Source organism: Amia ocellicauda, chromosome 2, assembly GCF_036373705.1.
Source record: "Amia ocellicauda isolate fAmiCal2 chromosome 2, fAmiCal2.hap1, whole genome shotgun sequence".
Classification (NCBI taxonomy): Eukaryota; Metazoa; Chordata; class Actinopteri; order Amiiformes; family Amiidae; genus Amia; species Amia ocellicauda.
Window position 1 is genome coordinate 32,213,982 of NC_089851.1, and position 17,571 is coordinate 32,231,552.

General features: G+C 37.2%; 2 protein-coding genes across 5 annotated transcripts in view; one reads left to right on the forward strand and one right to left on the reverse strand.

The window, feature by feature from the left end:
• phactr1 (phosphatase and actin regulator 1) overlaps positions 1-6,236 on the forward strand; it is a 119,956-nt gene extending 113,720 nt beyond the window's left edge. For all 4 annotated transcript variants that reach the window (XM_066723099.1, XM_066723092.1, XM_066723075.1 and 1 more), the window contains 3 exons: positions 74-214; positions 1,280-1,356; positions 1,593-6,236. In XM_066723099.1, coding sequence (XP_066579196.1) covers positions 74-214; positions 1,280-1,356; positions 1,593-1,608 — 234 coding nt within the window. In that variant the 3' untranslated portion in view covers positions 1,609-6,236. The remainder of the gene's footprint in view (positions 1-73; positions 215-1,279; positions 1,357-1,592) is intronic.
• A 603-nt stretch (positions 6,237-6,839) lies between these two features.
• On the reverse strand, positions 6,840-16,917 carry tbc1d7 (TBC1 domain family, member 7). The gene is made up of 8 exons (XM_066723120.1): positions 16,627-16,917; positions 15,610-15,729; positions 14,994-15,074; positions 12,134-12,324; positions 10,953-11,087; positions 10,460-10,605; positions 9,499-9,628; positions 6,840-7,201 (listed from the first exon to the last, which is right to left on the reverse strand). The coding sequence occupies exons 2-8, from the start codon at positions 15,719-15,721 to the stop codon at positions 7,115-7,117; spliced, it is 882 nt and encodes a 293-aa protein (XP_066579217.1). The 5' UTR covers positions 15,722-15,729; positions 16,627-16,917; the 3' UTR covers positions 6,840-7,114.
• Between the last annotated feature and the right edge of the window lie 654 nt (positions 16,918-17,571).

Consider the following 17,571-nt stretch of genomic DNA (forward strand, 5'->3'; position numbering starts at 1 on the left):
TGGGATTAGTGAATTATGATTTTTTATTATTATGGGTTTGTTTGTTTATCGTAGCTTGTCTTTACTCTTTCAGCTCAGTCAGAGGCCTACGGTAGAGGAACTTCGAGAAAAGAAGATCTTAATACGTTTCAGTGACTACGTGGAGGTGGCTGACGCGCAGGACTACGACAGGAGGGCCGACAAGCCCTGGACTCGACTCACAGCAGCTGACAAAGTAAGCCGCTTTGGGGGAAAATGGGTAGGAGATGGACTATCGGCACAAACTGCTCTAAAGGCTAGAGTAAATCAAAACTTGTACCCTAATGTGTTTTTATTTTATATGTAGTAGAGAATGGCTTCTGACAATGAATTAAAACTTTGAGATTCGCGGCTAGGTCAAAGTTTTGATTTTGTCCGAGCCCTAAATGTTTGTTTGCTAAACTTTTTCTATGCATAATCTCAGGATATGAGCTCAAACTATTGCTTTAGTATGGTAGCTTTAAATTCCATATATATGGTAAACCTCATAACACTGCATTTACTTCAACACTGATTAAGAAATAGTCTGTTTATATCAGCAAAATTGTATCAATTCCATTACTGAACAATTTACATTGTCATATGCATGTCCAAATGTATCCTCTTCTAAGCATTGGGATATTGCTTGAGTTTTAAGAGCTTTATAAGTTGAAAAAGATTATCATTTCAAATGTAGATTGGTAACAGAAATAATAGCAGTATATTAGAGCATTTAAAAAAGCCTGAACATAGTTAGTCGTTTAAAAAAAAAAAAAATAAAGCTTCCCTGCATTATTGTGTGTTACATAAAACAATAAATACAGCAGCCAAACCCAAGCCCCCGAGCTATCAGACTAATTTGTCTTCTGATTTATGGGACTAGGTCAGGATGTCCTGTTCTAGCGTATATTGAAAGAGAAATTGCACTGTTTATTGCTGAATTATGCAGCTACTTTTTTTGGTTTATACTAGCAGTATTGCATCACGAGAGAAGTTTCTCCATAAAAGGGAATGTATCTGGAACATAGGAACCCGCAAAAACCTTATTCCCTGCATTTAATCGAGCTGAAGAAGAAACATTTTATTGTAGTTCTGGAGACATTATTTAAAAATAATTATAAATCTTTGATGTTTAGCAAAATGGGATGTAAAAACACTAATGGAATTCGACCAGTTTATATGTGTATCTTTCTGACTGGGCTGTCATTTGACCTCTGGGCTTTTAGTTGATTTAAAATGTGTATCCTACCAGTTAAAAAAATATATATATATTTTATTTCAGGCTGCTATTCGGAAAGAACTGAATGAATTCAAGAGCACGGAAATGGAGGTGCACGAGTCGAGCCGCCATCTAACCAGGTACACAGTGGGTGGCAGGATAATTTGACCCAGCACTTTATGATGCCCCATTTCCACATGTAGGGAATCCTGATTATTACTGAGTTGAATGTGTAGCTGGACTTGGCTAATTTTGTAGCACCCTTTGTTTTTGTTTGTTTTCCACTTTTACAGAAGTATATGCAAGGCCAAAGCATAGTCATGTATTCGTTATTGTGTATTGTGTTAACTGTATCCTTTGTTTTGTTTTATTTCAGGTTCCACAGACCATAGAACTCTACTGTAAAAAGGCCATATGGGCTTTTTTTTTCCCACAAAGAACCTTAAGTGCTGGATCATAATAGGTGCCCATGTCTACAATAAGGCCACACGTCTTTTGAATTGCCTTTCAACCCCTAAAACGTACCAGTACATCCTTTACAAAACGGAAAGATGGCTACTGCCACAATAACAGACCTACTAACATTCAGGGCTCCCTGGCAGGAGCTAGGAATGGATAAATGTGCCACATCCGCCAGTGACTGGCTTCATAGACGTTTGTCTTCAACACTGTTTAACATACAAGTCATTCCCATGTGCGTGTTCACCCAGTGTCCAGCAAGACAACTCCCCTGCATCGCCGAAGACCTCTGTGGGGGAGAGAGCGAGCTTCGGTCGTGGACGTGTTTTCTTCCTGGGTAACGCATCCGCGCCATCTTCACTCTCATCCACGAAATCTCTTGTAAACCATGATCGGCCGTGTGCTTCGGCCAGCTTCGCAGAGTCGCAGACTAGCGCATGAGCGAGAGAGGAGAGCCGAGGTCTTTGAATGGAAGAGTCTTCGGGCCGTGCTTGTGGGCGACGGAGACGAGATTCCTGTGCAATATTCCAAGGTTTCCGTGCACTTTCCCTGTGTGTTGACCTTTAATTTACGGTACCTTTTATTGATTTGAATGCAGGTGAAATGCAAAGCAGCGTGAATGACACAATAATACAACTAATTTATACCAGTAATAATAATATTGATGGTATTTACTGCTAACTGTGAAATGAGTGCAGACAATTTGTTTGCCGTTTTCTTTTCTTTTTGTATGTATACTGTGTTTATACTGAAGAACAGATGCTATTTTAACTCAATCTGAAGTGTTGCTTTGGCACAGTTGTTGTATGAAGGAAACAAAAAGGTAGAAGCTTGTACTATATTATCCTGGTACAAAAAAAAACAATACCGGTCACTAGTCTAATGTTTTATGTAAGGTTTTAAACATTTTTAAACATTTTTTTAAAATCATGTTTGGCATCCATGACACGTTGTTCATTGTAAAGATTAATTGTTCCTGTTTTATATATTTTTTAATTTGTATGTTTTATCCCTTCCCTAGCCATTGTAGACCACCTGAAATGTCATGCTGGACCCCTTGTGACTGAAAAATGGATAGAAGCAAGATATAAAGATAGGTGTTGTGAATGAAGTTTGCAAGTTTTCTTTATCTTGCTTCTATCCATTTTTCAATCACAAGGCATTATTCCACCTTTTTCCATTCTTTCTTTTGTGACTTAATGCAAAGTACATGGCATTGGACAGTTGATGTAAGGGGGCATAGTGGTTTAAAATGCATGGTACTTTCACTAGGGGTCTGTCCCCATAAACTTATCAACCTGTCTGGCCAGTATGATGAGCAATAGACTATACCTACAACTGGAGAGGTCAGAGGTCATGGACAACATTTTCATGTATACCATTGGCATTTAATGTATTCTTATTTATATTATTTATGCTGTAGTACTACATTTCTTTCACAGTGCATGAAAACTTTTAAAGGGTACAGCAGGTGACCAAAAAAGTCTCAGATTCAATTATTTATCGTTTTAAGGTTTACCATGCATTACCTTGCAGTTCACAACTGAGCAACTGTTGTCACAAAAGAGCAAATTTGACGAAGCAATACAACTACATAACACAAAGCTTGCGTTTGCCATTGTTTTCATGTGCGACAAATGTTTCATAGAAGCTCCACTGATTTTGAACATGGTCACAGAACTAAAAATGTTTTCGTACTATACACAGTTTTGGTTTCAGCGGAGATATGATTGTATACAATACAAAAAAACAAAACAATTAGAAGCACAGCAGTATTGATTTAAGTTAGTTTTGATTTTATCTCTTTTCACTCATCCAGTGTTTGGGCTTTTGTGAAGGCATCATGTAGTGACATCCCCACTTTCAGCTGTTTCGTTAGTTCTGGGATAGGTTCACTTTTGCTGCTTAATTGGGAAACAGAGCTGACTGAGACATTTGGGAAACCGAATAAGTTGCCATCTTGTGGTTGGATTGAGTGACAAATTGAGCAATAACTTATTTTCTTTCCTTTGCTTGTACATGGGGCAGGTGAATGAATTAGTCAGTGTCCTTACATGTGTGTGATATGTATGATTAGAATTTTAATTGTACACTCTTTCCAGACAGTGGATACCATTGTTTTTTTTACAAGACCAATATAAAAGTAGAATAAGCCATTATGCCAGGGCAACTACATTCTTTAAGCACTTACTTTGTTTTTAAATTTGTTGAAATGTTGTATTTGTTTGTTTTAGGGAGTTTTTGTTTGTTTTGTTTATTTCGATGTTTGGTGGATCTCGAAGATGTAGTGAACAGTTTCACTCTTGAATAAAGGGAAATGTTGGCTGCCTTAAAAGTTTTTGACAAATGAAGGGGAACCCTTTATATATGGTCCCAATTACACCAAAAACTCACTGAAGACTTGAACAGTGTGAATGCGAGTTTGTCAATGACGTTTCATGTGACATATCCATGCTTGTGACATCAATTTTTAAAACTCCTTTTCAATCTGTTCTTGGTGTAACCTGGGTACCAACACTGTTCCATTACATTTCGTTACTGTCACTTGCCCTCGATCTATGTTCTGTATGTTTCAGTGCCCCCTTCTTCGCATAGTTAAGACTGCCATGTTACCTTTTTTATTTTTTGGTTTACTCGATAGATGAGCACTTGTTTACTAGCATTAAATGTGTTGCCAAACTATAAGGTTACTAAACATCATTTTAGTACCCCGTCGTCTTTCCTAAATGTATGATGCAATGTTTCAGAGATTTAATTAAACCCTAAGGGATCTATTGAGATGAAAAATGTTGACAGTTATTGTATTACCTAATGATTTGTTACAGCCAAGATGGCAGCCTTGACATTAGAATAGACAATTAAACCACTTTTTGAAACTACATAAAAAAAGCTTAAATTTCCATCTAGAGCAACAATAAAAAGAAACTGGAAATGTGGATAAAATTTAAATTTAAAAACTCCTTTTCCTCTGTCAGCCACCAACCACATTAGAATATCCTGACCATGTACAGTATTTCTACAAATAAATCTATTTTTTAAACTTAACCACCTGATGTGCTTTAATGATAATCAATGGATTCAGTTATCAGATATGTCTAGACTGCTTGTGTTAAAAACAAAATTAGATTAATCATCAGTCTAATCAATAGATACAAGCTGACCACTGATACCAAGAATGTGAAGCACATTACAGCCTCTATGACTTATGGGAATATACATATATATAAGTGCTTAATTACCAACAATACTACTGTACACTGTATACTAATGTCTCACTTCATACACTGCCTCTCCACATTTTTTTGTTGAACCAAATGCATATTTAAACTGGGGATATATACATGTATATAGCATGCCGGATTCTGTACATTCAGCGCACAAGGGGTAGCCTATATACCGATTAAACCAAAAGCGAATGGCACAGAGTTAGGTACCTATCAGAGAAGGTAGATTGATTGTTTACACCCATGTATATTGAAAATATTCAGCGCTTTAAAGTGAGTAATCGGGAAGTACAGTTAGTGCAAGTTGATCTGTTACCTTGTGGAGGCTATGCAGTGTGGAAGTAATGTGCAGAAAACAAATTACAAGAACTGTAGTGTCAAAGAAACAGGACACCAAATAATTCAAATGTAGGCTGCCAAAACAACTCTAATGACAGGAACTAGGGACCTATAATACCTTGGACAGGAATCTTAGTCAAGGGGCTGAATCCTGTATAATATACATGTATGTTTTAAATGGTTTTCACTATTTTTCAATGCAGCCCAATCCATTTGTTTTCCAATCTGAAAATAGTCTGTGATCATGATATCAAATATTCCAGAACTCTGATTCCAGGTGTCAGTACACACTAGATTTACACAAGACTAAAACTTAGAGATGAAGTCTACTTTAGGATGGGCTTATAATTTATAACACTAAATTACTGCCCCCAGCAAACTGAAGCAAAGTACCGAGTACAGGATGGGCTGAAGTCTTATTCTAGGCCTAAGACAATGAATATCCCACATATGTCCATGTTTGTATGCCACATTTGATGGTATTTAATGAAAACCTATGCAAATTTGAAATGGAGGAAAAAAAATCCTTGTTAAAACAAAAATGGTCTCTTGGAATAGGAGTTGATCATTAATTTAACAGCAAATAAATCTTCTAAAGCATTTAAGGAATCAGTGTCTCAGTTTGTATAAAGAAATAATGTTGTACTCATCTCAAACCATACTATGTAATGTAACATTGCATAATCCAAAGCAGCAGAGTATTAAAAAAAATAAAAAATAAATCAATACATAATTTGCATTAAATGTATTGACTTAATATTAAAGGCACCATCTCCACATTCAAATGAATGTAAGGCACAGTAGAGAAAATGTACAGGTACATTAAACAAATTCAGAGGTTTACAAAAAAATTACATCAAATAATCAATGTTCATTTGTTTGTCCCACAGAAAATCTCTGAAATGTTGTTTGTACAGTTTGTCTTTGTATAGGAGTGAATGTTGTGACCGTCTCCCTGTACTCTTCCAGTATTGTAATTAAAAAAAAAAAAAAGCAAATCTATGGCTATATGAAATCTGTAAATAACAAATTAACTGGGTCTCTAAATATGTTCTAAATTTTTTGTACAGACTGAAACTGCATGTAATTGTTTAACTTATTGTTTGTCTTTAATGATGTATGCAGTTTCTTATAAAGAAACCTTATTTAAAAAAGTGTCTGGGTTTACATTTTCATCACTCTTTCAATTGTATCTCACTATCACCTTCACATTGCACCAGCAGGGACAATCAGTTATGCCTTTGCACTTGTATGCTGCAACACTGCTTAGAACTAAACTAAATTCACCCTGACCAGATTATTTATTTATATCCACATATGCATTAGTGGCCAATTTCTTTGCATTCTACAGTACCGTAATTGTTTTTTACTTCCATCCTTCAAACACATGAAAAGTAAATCTTAAAGGAATTTGCTGTAAAAGCACAACTTAGGAACATTTATTGTAGCTTTAACCTCAACTTCCACTCCCAAATAGTGGCTGCAACAGCTAGGGAATAAACATTAATGTTTCAAAATTGAAGAACTGTAGTGATTTCTACATTAAATGAGTCTGTTCTTGGGCGAGTGTGAAAGGCAATAATCAAACCAGGAGAAAAACATTGGATAAGAGTTTTGCATTTAATTATTTACAGCTGAAAACAAGCTTACCTTCACATGGTTTATACCGGACAATTGTACACACAGTGCTAGAGCTTGTCCGCTCTACAGAACATGCGATTTCCAGAAATGGCCCAGGTAGTAGCCTATACTTGCACTTTCTACTCGGAGACTTCTTTTAGGTTCCATGTCAGATCAAGGCTTGATTTCCCATCATATAACATTGACTACTCTTCCTTCTGGACTGTGAACATGTGATCAGTTCAAACAGGAAGGGCTACACGGAGTGCATTGGTGTTCCACAGTATTTATGCCACAGATCAATCGCTTTGCTCACAATCGCATCAGTGTTTTCCTGAGGCATCTACAAGAGATAGCAAAGTGTTAACAACTACAGCCACCTTGGGTAATGGAAATTCTAAGAATAAAGAAAGCTTTAAAATTAAACTCGTATCATAAGTGCAATCATTGGTTATGCCTATGTATTTCCTCCATTATTACCAGGTATGTGTATCTATTACAATGAATGCTCATATGCTAAAACAAATGCTCAAATACTATGTTACTACTGACCATATGAATACAAAGCAATAACGGAAATACAGAATGATTTAGAACACATAAAACGTTCAATAAATGTTAAATTATAAAAAGGTATAACATACTGTGGTGTACACTTATCAGCCATAACATTATGAGCACTGACAGGTGAATGAATAACACTGATAATCTCGTTATCAAGGCACCTGTCAGTGGGTGGGATATATTAGGCAGCAAGTGAACATTTTGTCCTCAAAGTTGATGTGTTAGAAGCAGGAAAAATGGGCAAGCGTAAGGACCTGAGCGACTTTGACAAGGGCCAAATTGTGATGGCTAGACGACTGGGTCAGAGCATCTCCAAAACTGCAGCTCTTGTGTACTGTAGCTCAAATTGCTGAAAAAGTGAATGCTGGTTCTGATAGAAAGGTGTCAGAACACACAGTGCATCGCAGTTTGTTGCGTATGGGGCTGCGTAGCCGCAGACCAGTCAGGGTGCCCATGCTGACCCGTCCACTGCCGAAAGTGCCTATAATGGGTACGTGAGCATCAGAACTGGACCCCAGAGCAATGGAAGAAGGTGGCCTGGTCTGATGAATCACGAGTTCAAGATGTTGACTTGGCCTCCAAATTCCCCAGATCTCAATCCAATCGAGCATCTGTGGGATGTGCTGGACAAACAAGTCCGATCCATGGAGGCCCCACCTCGCAACTTACAGGACTTAAAGGATCTGCTGCTAACGTCTTGGTGCCAGATACCACAGCACACCTTCAGAGGTCTAGTGGAGTCCATGCCTCGACGGGTCAGGGCTGTTTTGGCGGCAAAATGGGGACCTACACAATATTAGGCAGGTGGTCATAATGTTATGGCTGATTGGTGTATATTAAACACCAGTCCAGATGTTTTCCCTTTACATTCTCAAACGTAAATAATCGCTAGAATGCCATGTATGTTACATAATATTGATTATGCTAATCAAGACCATCAATGGCAATTCAGCCTTAGCCAATATAAGTAATGACCTCATAATATCTGAGCATTGTGTTGCAAGTGCAATCCCTTTTATAGCACAACCGAATAGATGTTAGGCATAAATGATGAAGGGGTGTGTGGTTCCTGTGAAATAAAACTTGGGACCATAATGGCTTTACAGCATATTTACACCTAGACCTTTACCAAACATAAAAACCTTTACGGGAACAATCTTTGATATTACATCAAATGACTGCCAAACTCAAATCCCTTCTCATGTAACCCAGCATATAAACAAGTGCAACCCAAGTGGATAATGGAAAAATTATTTTAAATCGCACTGCTGTTGATTTATCCAACATATCTTTAGAGGAAATAATCATAACGGTGTATAATTTAGAAACAAACAAACAAAAGACAAGCTTCCAGCACCTACAGCTATCTATAGTAATGTCATATTGCAAAGGCATTTCTATTGTTCTCAAGATCCTACTTATGTAACTAGAAAGGTACATTACTATTCAAGCGTATATGATTCTGACGATTTATTATGTTAATAGGGTTCTCAGACAGAAACCTGTTCTAACCACATTCAGTGCATCAGTTACTGTATAAAATGCATAAAGGAGAAAATAAAAAACAATGTGTCCTTGTACACAAGCCCTAACCCATGCAATGTAATTACTGATGTTCTATTTAGACTTAAATCATAAATAATATTTAAAAACACTGGTTTACTCTCCAAGTGAATCTGTCAGAAGAGACCCCTAATATGAAGGTAGTACACTTTTACTACAAGATCTTGGTGTTGCTTTTGACACTCTCAAGGGATGAATATAAAGTCAATAATGATTTGATAATAAAAGACATTGTAAAATATGATTTAAACAAGAAATGCATCTGATTTGTGGAATACTGCTAGGGATGGAAGCCATTAAACTTTATTCATGAGGTCCTGGGGACACGCTAAGGATGTATTGTTGCATTTTGAGTCTAATCAACAATGTCTTATGTGCTACTCCAAGTCAAAGTTGAGCTATAATAATATGCCGTCCTACCTTGTGGTTAATATGGTAATGTGTGTCATTATGGCTGCTTTGAAACTAAATTTTGCACAAATAAAAGTTATACTGTTTTGCAAGAATACTTACATTTCCCAAAAACTGAGTTATGCCTTCAGGCTTATTCATTCCCATAAGTACGATTTTATAGCTTAATAAGATCTCCACAGCAACAAAAACGAGAATTTTGCATGATCCACTTATTACTTTGTCCCACACCCTGGAAGAAAATAAAAGAAGTGATTAATAAGATTTGCCTTGACAAACTGTGAAAGCATGTTCCCGAGATTTCAAAGTTATTTTAAGTTTCACAATACTTGTTTCAGGCACAAGAATATACCTAAAAGGCATTTTACAAAAATCAAGTGTAGATTTATCATATAGCTTGGTTTTAGAGAGGGAAATTGCTCTTTTGTGTTATCTAGCTCGATGGATTATTGTAGTCATGGCTTTCTCGGATAAAAATATATATATTTTTTTTAACCATCAATAAATAAGGACATGTTTCCTGAAAAACTTGACAGATTCCACATGAGCGAAAACACAAATGCCAATTCACCTTATCCAGGAACTCAGTACAATTAAGGGAAATGTATCCAATTATATAACACAGGGCAGCTGAAAAAACTGAAAGACTAATTAAAATCGCCTAAACCGCCCGAAACAGGACAGTCAAATTCCTGTAGCGCAAATTAACCAGTTATATTAAAATCACAGGATAGATTTTAAGACTATAGCATTAGCCTCCTCTTCCACAAGACAACACTGACTTCCCTGTCCATTTTAGGCAAGGGTGACTAAGCACTAAATCATGGGTCTGGCCTTTATGTAACTTGTTTGAATTGTGGTCCACCACACAAACCTTAATTTACTTGTATTCATAAACCAATCTCAAGTCTATATCCGTACAATATCAAGTCTTCAAAACACACATTTAAAGTGATGAATATATTCCAAAAGAAAGGTTCCACAGGAAACCTTTAATGACCATTGAAGTTGAAACATTTTTGCACTGCCCACCATTTCTTTTAAGGCTTACAGAAAATGTTACCTTTGCAGACTAGTTTCAGGTAAACATCCAGCAAAGCATCTCCTGAACCACAGATTGTAAGGCAGTTTATTCATCGCGTTGCAGGACTTCAGGTGGTTAAGGAGTCTGCTGTCTTCTAGGTTCAAGTAGTGCTCCAGACTCTTTGGCTGGTGAAAACATGCAGATATAACACATACAAGTGTTACAGCCATGGCTTAATTGCCAAATCGAGCAGAGGGGTTTATTTTAATGCAGTTGAATTACAAGTTGCATAAGAAGAGTCTCTTCCAGATGTCAAATGCAGAGGATACATTTAAGAGAAAGTATTTTGTGCTACTGCCTTTTTATAAATGTCAACTTTTTTTTTTTCAATTGGAAAATGCAGGCCCTACTCATAGGATTTGGATGCATCTTAAACACTGTCCACGGAGATGGTTGTATAAGCATCTGACATTTCCAATCAAATTCTTTTAAGATTTCAGTTCAATATTGTTGTCAAATGTCTTGAACTTACCAGGTGAGGTACTGAATCTCCGTATTTGTTATTGAACTGATGCACAAAGCATTTGATCAGCCAGTAACAGTCAATGCTGCTCTCCACGATCTCCCCCATGGCTTTTGCTATGGCAAGGAAATTATCTTCTGGCTTCTGAGAACACAGACAGTACATACAAATTTGAATATCCCCAAGGATACTGGGAAGGGAAAAGAAATCCCACTTAAAAGTAATGAGTTCTTATCAGCATGAAGAAAAGGTACAGACTTTCTGGCTATAGAGTTGTAAATATAAGAATAGGAAAACTAACATAAACAGTCAGGGCTCAATATGTGCCACTCACAAAGAACTGAGAGGGTTAGCCTACACCAGGGGTTCCCAAAGTGCGGCCCTGGGACCAAATGTGGCCCTCGAGGATGTTTGGTGCCGCCCCCCCAAAGCCAAGCTTCAACCGCCCTTTTCTGAACCTTTACTATATTTTTACACTTTCTGGAAATGTTCCGTTACAAATTGCACATGTAATTTACGGGGAAATAATAACACAATTAAAGTTCATAAATGTTCCTTAACAGAAATAAAATAGGAAATAGGAAATAAAAAGGTATGATTTGGGACATATTTTGTTTTCATCTGTGGTAAATTTTCTGCTGCGGACCCCATCCCATGCAAACTCCGGAAATTGGCCCTTCATCACCAGACATTGGGAACCCCTGGCCTACACACAAGTGAGGTGTATATCATTTAATTTTTCCCAGGTTAAACGCTTACATGGGTTCCCACTGAACGAAGAATGAAATGTGAAAAAAATATATATATGAAAGTAATGTTAAACACCCAACGTAACTTCAGTTCATTTTTGGGGATTTAGGGCTACATTATAACATAAGTAATGGGTCATAAAATAACGCAAGTCTAAAAACTTTCACTTTAGGTTTAAACACATTCAGTGCCGCTCTTTAGATCTTGAATGAAGCCAAGCAGTCACCACAATCCACAAAGGTAGCCGTAACAACCAGATCCTTTCAGATCACAGACAGCTGTGTTTTCAGCTTGGAGGTTTATTTGGGGACGACGGACGTCTGTGTGCTGACGGTCATGCACCTCCAGGTTAAAGGCAGATGAACAGATGTCTAGCACTCCCAATTAGGGAATTAAAGGGCCCCGGTGCAGTCGTTTAGCGCAGAGAGGTCAAATCTTACCAGCTGCGTGATCTCTGTGCATCGGGGCAGCTGTTGGGACTCCAGCTGGTACATTCGCAGGTAGACCTCTACGGTGGGCGTGGAGCTGTGCACAAATCGCATGACCTCCAGTGCCTGCAGCACGTCCTCGTACTGCTCCTTCCGGTAACTCATCACCAGGGAGTGGGACTCGCCGTGAGGGGGCAGGATCCCTGCAGTGACAGATCACACAATCACATTCGCAGCCCTGATCAAACACACAGCTAAATGCACTTGATCTCTGCTGGCATCAAATGGAAACCCTACATAGGAAAGTTCATAAAAGCTGCAAGTTCTTCCCATCTTGGAAAAAGGAAGAAACCAATTGTGATTTTTTTTTTTTTTTTTTAAAGGTTAATGAGAGGGGATTTAGGCATATCTCTGTATATAAATAATCTCAGTGCAAAGATTGTAAATGCCAAATAAATTCTCTACTAAGCACTTATCATAGAGAAAAGTACCAAAAAATGGAAATGGTGAAAAATGTAACATATTGTAAAATTAACCATGTGAAAGGAGATGACACCAACTGTAAAGGAGTACAAAAATAAATCTGCTTCATACGTTGGTTACTGTGTAAGCAGAGCCCCCTGTTGGTTACATTCATGCAGGTCAGTCACTACATTCATATTTTATGGATTCTTTTAATACAACATTTTACAAATAATAATAATGAAACAAAGTGACATTAAAATACTTTGTTATACAAACATGTTTGCATTTATGTATGTTTAAAGGCAAGATAAAGAGTGCTTAAAGTGTTAACCCACAACAGTTACTACAACTGTGTTTAATGGTTTTAATACTTTAAGGGCTTTGTAGATGCTCAGATGAGTAGGGTGGAGCTTAAAATGGCATTCATATGTGGAGTGAATAAAAATATCTAAGTATTCCTTTTCTGTAGACAAACTTCCACCTACAAGTAACGTATAGGATTGATCATATCTGAACTTTGTGGATAGTACAGTAGATATAGCAGAGTGGACTATAACTGCATGTCATTTTTCTTCTTTTATAAACAATTGTAAGTTTCTTGCAGTGAATAAAATGTGTACTTTCTCAGTGCTGCACAAGCACTCAAAGATAAAGTGGTCAGGCACACTGCATTGTCAGTTCCAAATAGCTTTATGATAACCTACTTCCTCACAATCTCTCTCATGAAACTTGGGACCATTTACACAAATAGACTACCTCACCTCAGAAAAGCATGCCAGCATCCAAGCAATACAGTTTCTCAGAAAACATGTGAGTATTGTCCAAATTGCTAAGGATGTAAAATGAACTATTACTAATCCAAAGCTCCAGTGGATCTTAGCATGCCACAGATTAAAAGAACATTAATATACTCTGCCCTTACCACTGAAACCATCAGAAAAAATACGAAGATCAACTTATCAGCAAAAGAAATACAAAAATGTAAGCAAATAATTGCTGACTTTGGCCTGAGTGGGGCAAGTCAGACAGGCATGAAATTCATTGCAGATTCACTGCTGACTTGGTGCTGTAAGATTCCCATTAGGCTACTTGCACTGATGTTTAAATATATTCATTTCCAAGTGCTTTTATGGATTCCTATCCTAACCTACATTCTCCAATGCAAATTAATTACTCTACCAGGATGGAAGTCCGACCTCAACGTTTACAGAAAGTGATATAATATATTGCAGAATAATAGTAAAAATCGATTTAGTTTGGTCTTGAAAAACATGCAGTCTTTTATAAAACATCCTCCTGGCTGATGCATACTATGTCTCTTTGTGAAGAATACAGATCGAGTTCTGCAATCAAATCAATATACACGTCAAATCACAGCTACATCTGAACTCGATTAGTATGGACGACTTATTCTGAATACAGAGTAATTCTTGTCTTGTTTATATGCATTTAGCAAGATCTCCATTGTGCTGTGCATTAATTGCTGGTGGCCCTGGCATTAATTGAAGAAAAGCATAACGACCCATCATTTAAAGTCTATGACATCATCAAGTATTGCAGGTGCAATCTCTCACAAGCGACCAAGTCCTGTTTCTGTACCCATTTGTGAAGCAGATGAGGTAAAATAATATCACAACTATACAGGGAATACAGACTTCCAAAACCTAGTCTCTGCCTTCAGCCTTCAGCCGACCCTCATGTTACATTATTACCATTTAAAACACACTGAAGAGCACTGACATTTTAAACATTCATTGTATATTAACAAAAAAAAAAAAACCACTGCAAAACTCTTCTGTGTTTACCATAATATTGTTTGTTTCCTATCAGAGAGACACCATAAAAAGGCCTATATTACACTGGCATATGGGATATCGATGTTAGTTGATTTTTATTTTTTCTTATAGTTATGTGACTTGATGATTATATGCTGTGAAAGGTCATTATAATGTGAATGATATGATCCATCCATGTCACGCAATGTTAGCTATAAACAAACCACAATCGACCAGGGCAAAGGCTCAGGGTCAGTGCAAGGGTACACGTACCAGGATAAGCACAACTCACAGCTCCACAGAAACAAAGTGTCAGCAAATATCAGAAATAATTAACCCCATTTGCTTTATATTGTACTCAATGTGGGGAGCATCACAAAGGTATATTATTTAAGTCTTGTCTGAAATGCTGCCTAAAATACATGTGACTCAGTGCCAGAGGCTGATGTAACAGATCAATTAACACTCCATGTGGTCTATTTGAAGTTCATTATTATTTGACACGTTTCTTGTTTACCAAGAGCAAATCGTCATGTGAGAGGTAGCCTATATTAGGTCAAAAATACAGCTTCTTTGAATATTGTGAGGTAACAACAGATTCTACTATCACTGATAAGGTTAAGAAAACTTACCCAGCAGGACCTTCCACACAAGTATGCGATACATGGAAGGGAGAGGAAACCTCTGGCTGAAAGTGCAGAGCTTCTCCACATCTGCCAGAACCAGACACACATCACAGTTAAATTAAGTAATTTCTTGACAAAAAGCTGCCTATTTTTAATTGGAATAGCACTTCTATACAAATGTTTCCAACATTAATAGACAAAATAATAATATGTAGCTTAAAATGAAGATGAACTCCTGTTAATATTGAACATACAATAACATCATACAATATAATATACAAGATCTGTTATATAATATGCATTCACCGAAGTCCCATGGTAATGACACAGGCCACACCCCCTTTGGGTAGTATTCTCGACATTAAAGATAACTTGTGTGCCTGAACATCCAAATTCTCTCATGAGAGAAAACCACGCACGTCTCCTCGTTCTTAATTGTTTTCTGAATGAAAATAAATCCTTCATGCACACAGATGACCTAACAGCCAGCCTTGCCAGTAAAGCTGTCTCACTGCCATGAGAAACGATCATTGTTTCGGAAGAACCTTAGTGTGTGTTTGTAGGGTCAGATGAACAGCGAGGGACGCAGACACATCCGTAGTCATGCAGTTATAGGCCTTACCTAGCGGATCATCCTTGAGTAAAATCTCAAGAGACTTCTTCTCTTCCACTCCGCGAAACCCAACTTTTTCATAATAGGCAGAACGGAAGTTTCTCTGTGGATCCTCAGCCATGACTTATTCTGAAAACAGATCATGGCAAATGAAAGGTATGAGTTTTACCTTTCGTTCATTAGTGTCTAAAACATAATGTTAACAGGCTTATGAGATACAGCTTGGTAAACTCGGGGGTTCAGTCCATATTCGTAGTTTAATGCTACTTTTCTGATCTTCAATGTTTTGCACATTAGCAAAAACATGTTGTTGTTCTTTTGTTTGTGTGTTTTTCTCTTTTTGATTATTCTGAACATGATTACAGAAGATTTCCATTTTAAAATCGCCCAGGTGCAATCTGTTCACAATTTTTGCTTACAGGTTTCTTCAGACCCTGTATGTCACAAGAACAAAGTACCCGATACCGGCATATTCAAGCTGCTCCGTTTTATGCTTGGTGTTGTGTTGTATATGCTGTGGTACTGTTGCTGTTCATTACTGTCTTCACGTGTAATAATTATACATACATGTTTTGTGCAAACTTAACATTATAAGCGTCTATGAACTTTGCAGAGGTAGAATTAAGCCCCCCTTACAACAATCCTGTAAGAAATCTGTAGGAATTCCTCCAGCTTTCTTTCTTTATTCAATAGACATTAAGTATAAGTTCATTATAAAGGAAACTATCCTCTCAATGTATCCTTGCAACATTACATTTAACTTACAAACGTCAGACATGCTGAATTTATCATAGCAATAACTTAAATATTGCCAAAGACCAGCTGATTGCAAGTAGCCTACCTTCCCCTACCTACATTATTATTGTAGCCAATTTTAATTCTAAATAGGACAAGAACGACATTAGTGCTATATTAATAAAACTGTGACGAAGGATAGTTCGACTTTTTAAAACCCACCGTTTAAAACAGCTTAGATCATGCATGCATTACGTTTACAGAAATTAAGGTAAAGCTACCAAACAGTACCTTTAAAGTGAGGCCTCTCTGAATCCCCGGTGTTTCCCAGTGGTCAACGCTGCCTCAGAGAACTGCAGACGGGCGTGCAGTTTCCTCCTGGTCGCGATGTCAACACTCATTGACAGTCAACGCGTTCTCGGTTGCAATTACACATACTTCAAAAACAGCATCCTGTCAAACTGTCTTGTCTGTTTCTTTCGATTTACAGTTTGTTTAAGTAATCTGATTACGGACTTGTTTCCGTAAAACCAGAAATCAATCTGAACTACATCTCTCACTTGCCGCTTAATTCGCTGTGTTTCCGCAAGGTGGCGATCCTGCGTCAAGTACATGCGCAGACCAGCACATCAAACAGGTATGATAATCATGTTCATTTGCTTACCAATCTGTGTAGGATACATCATTTCTTGATTTCCATACATCATATGCTTGAATAATAATTACTGATCGGTCAGCCATTTAAAAAAACAAATTGGAAATTAGATATTGTACTATTTAGGGCTGCACTGAAGTTGTGTGAGTTTGCTCATCTTCATTATCATCATCATCATCATCATCATTAGTAGTAGTAGTAGTAGTAGTAGTAGTAGTAGTAGATCACTATATTAATCATAATTTCCAAAAACTGTGGTGTAAGACTGAGGTGTATTGCATTAATAGGTGTTATTCTGTTCTCCCATGGTGTTAAGTAAAGGAAATCTCAAGGAATCAACAGAAGGACTGTCAATAATCAGAATGGATATAATATTCTTAATTCAAGTGCATTGGGGGAATGGCCTAGAAAGGAATCAGCCGGTTTTATAATTGAACCAAGCAATATAAATGATGTTTTGTCCACATGGTGGCACCATCATGTTATGTTATTCACAATCTCCTTCCAGATAAAGTGTTTGGTATATAATTATCAATTACTTATCTATTTCTAAACGTATGATGAATAAATCAATAAATCTC

Coding starts and splice junctions, on each gene's coding strand:
- tbc1d7 (XM_066723120.1), bottom strand. CDS start 15,721: ATGGCTGAGGATCCACAGAGAAACTTCCGTTCTGCCTATTATGAAAAA. Junction 11,088..12,133: donor GCACAGAGATCACGCAGCTG/GTAAGATTTGAC, acceptor CTGTGTTCTCAG/AAGCCAGAAGATAATTTCCT. Junction 7,202..9,498: donor TAACTCAGTTTTTGGGAAAT/GTAAGTATTCTT, acceptor TATCTCTTGTAG/ATGCCTCAGGAAAACACTGA.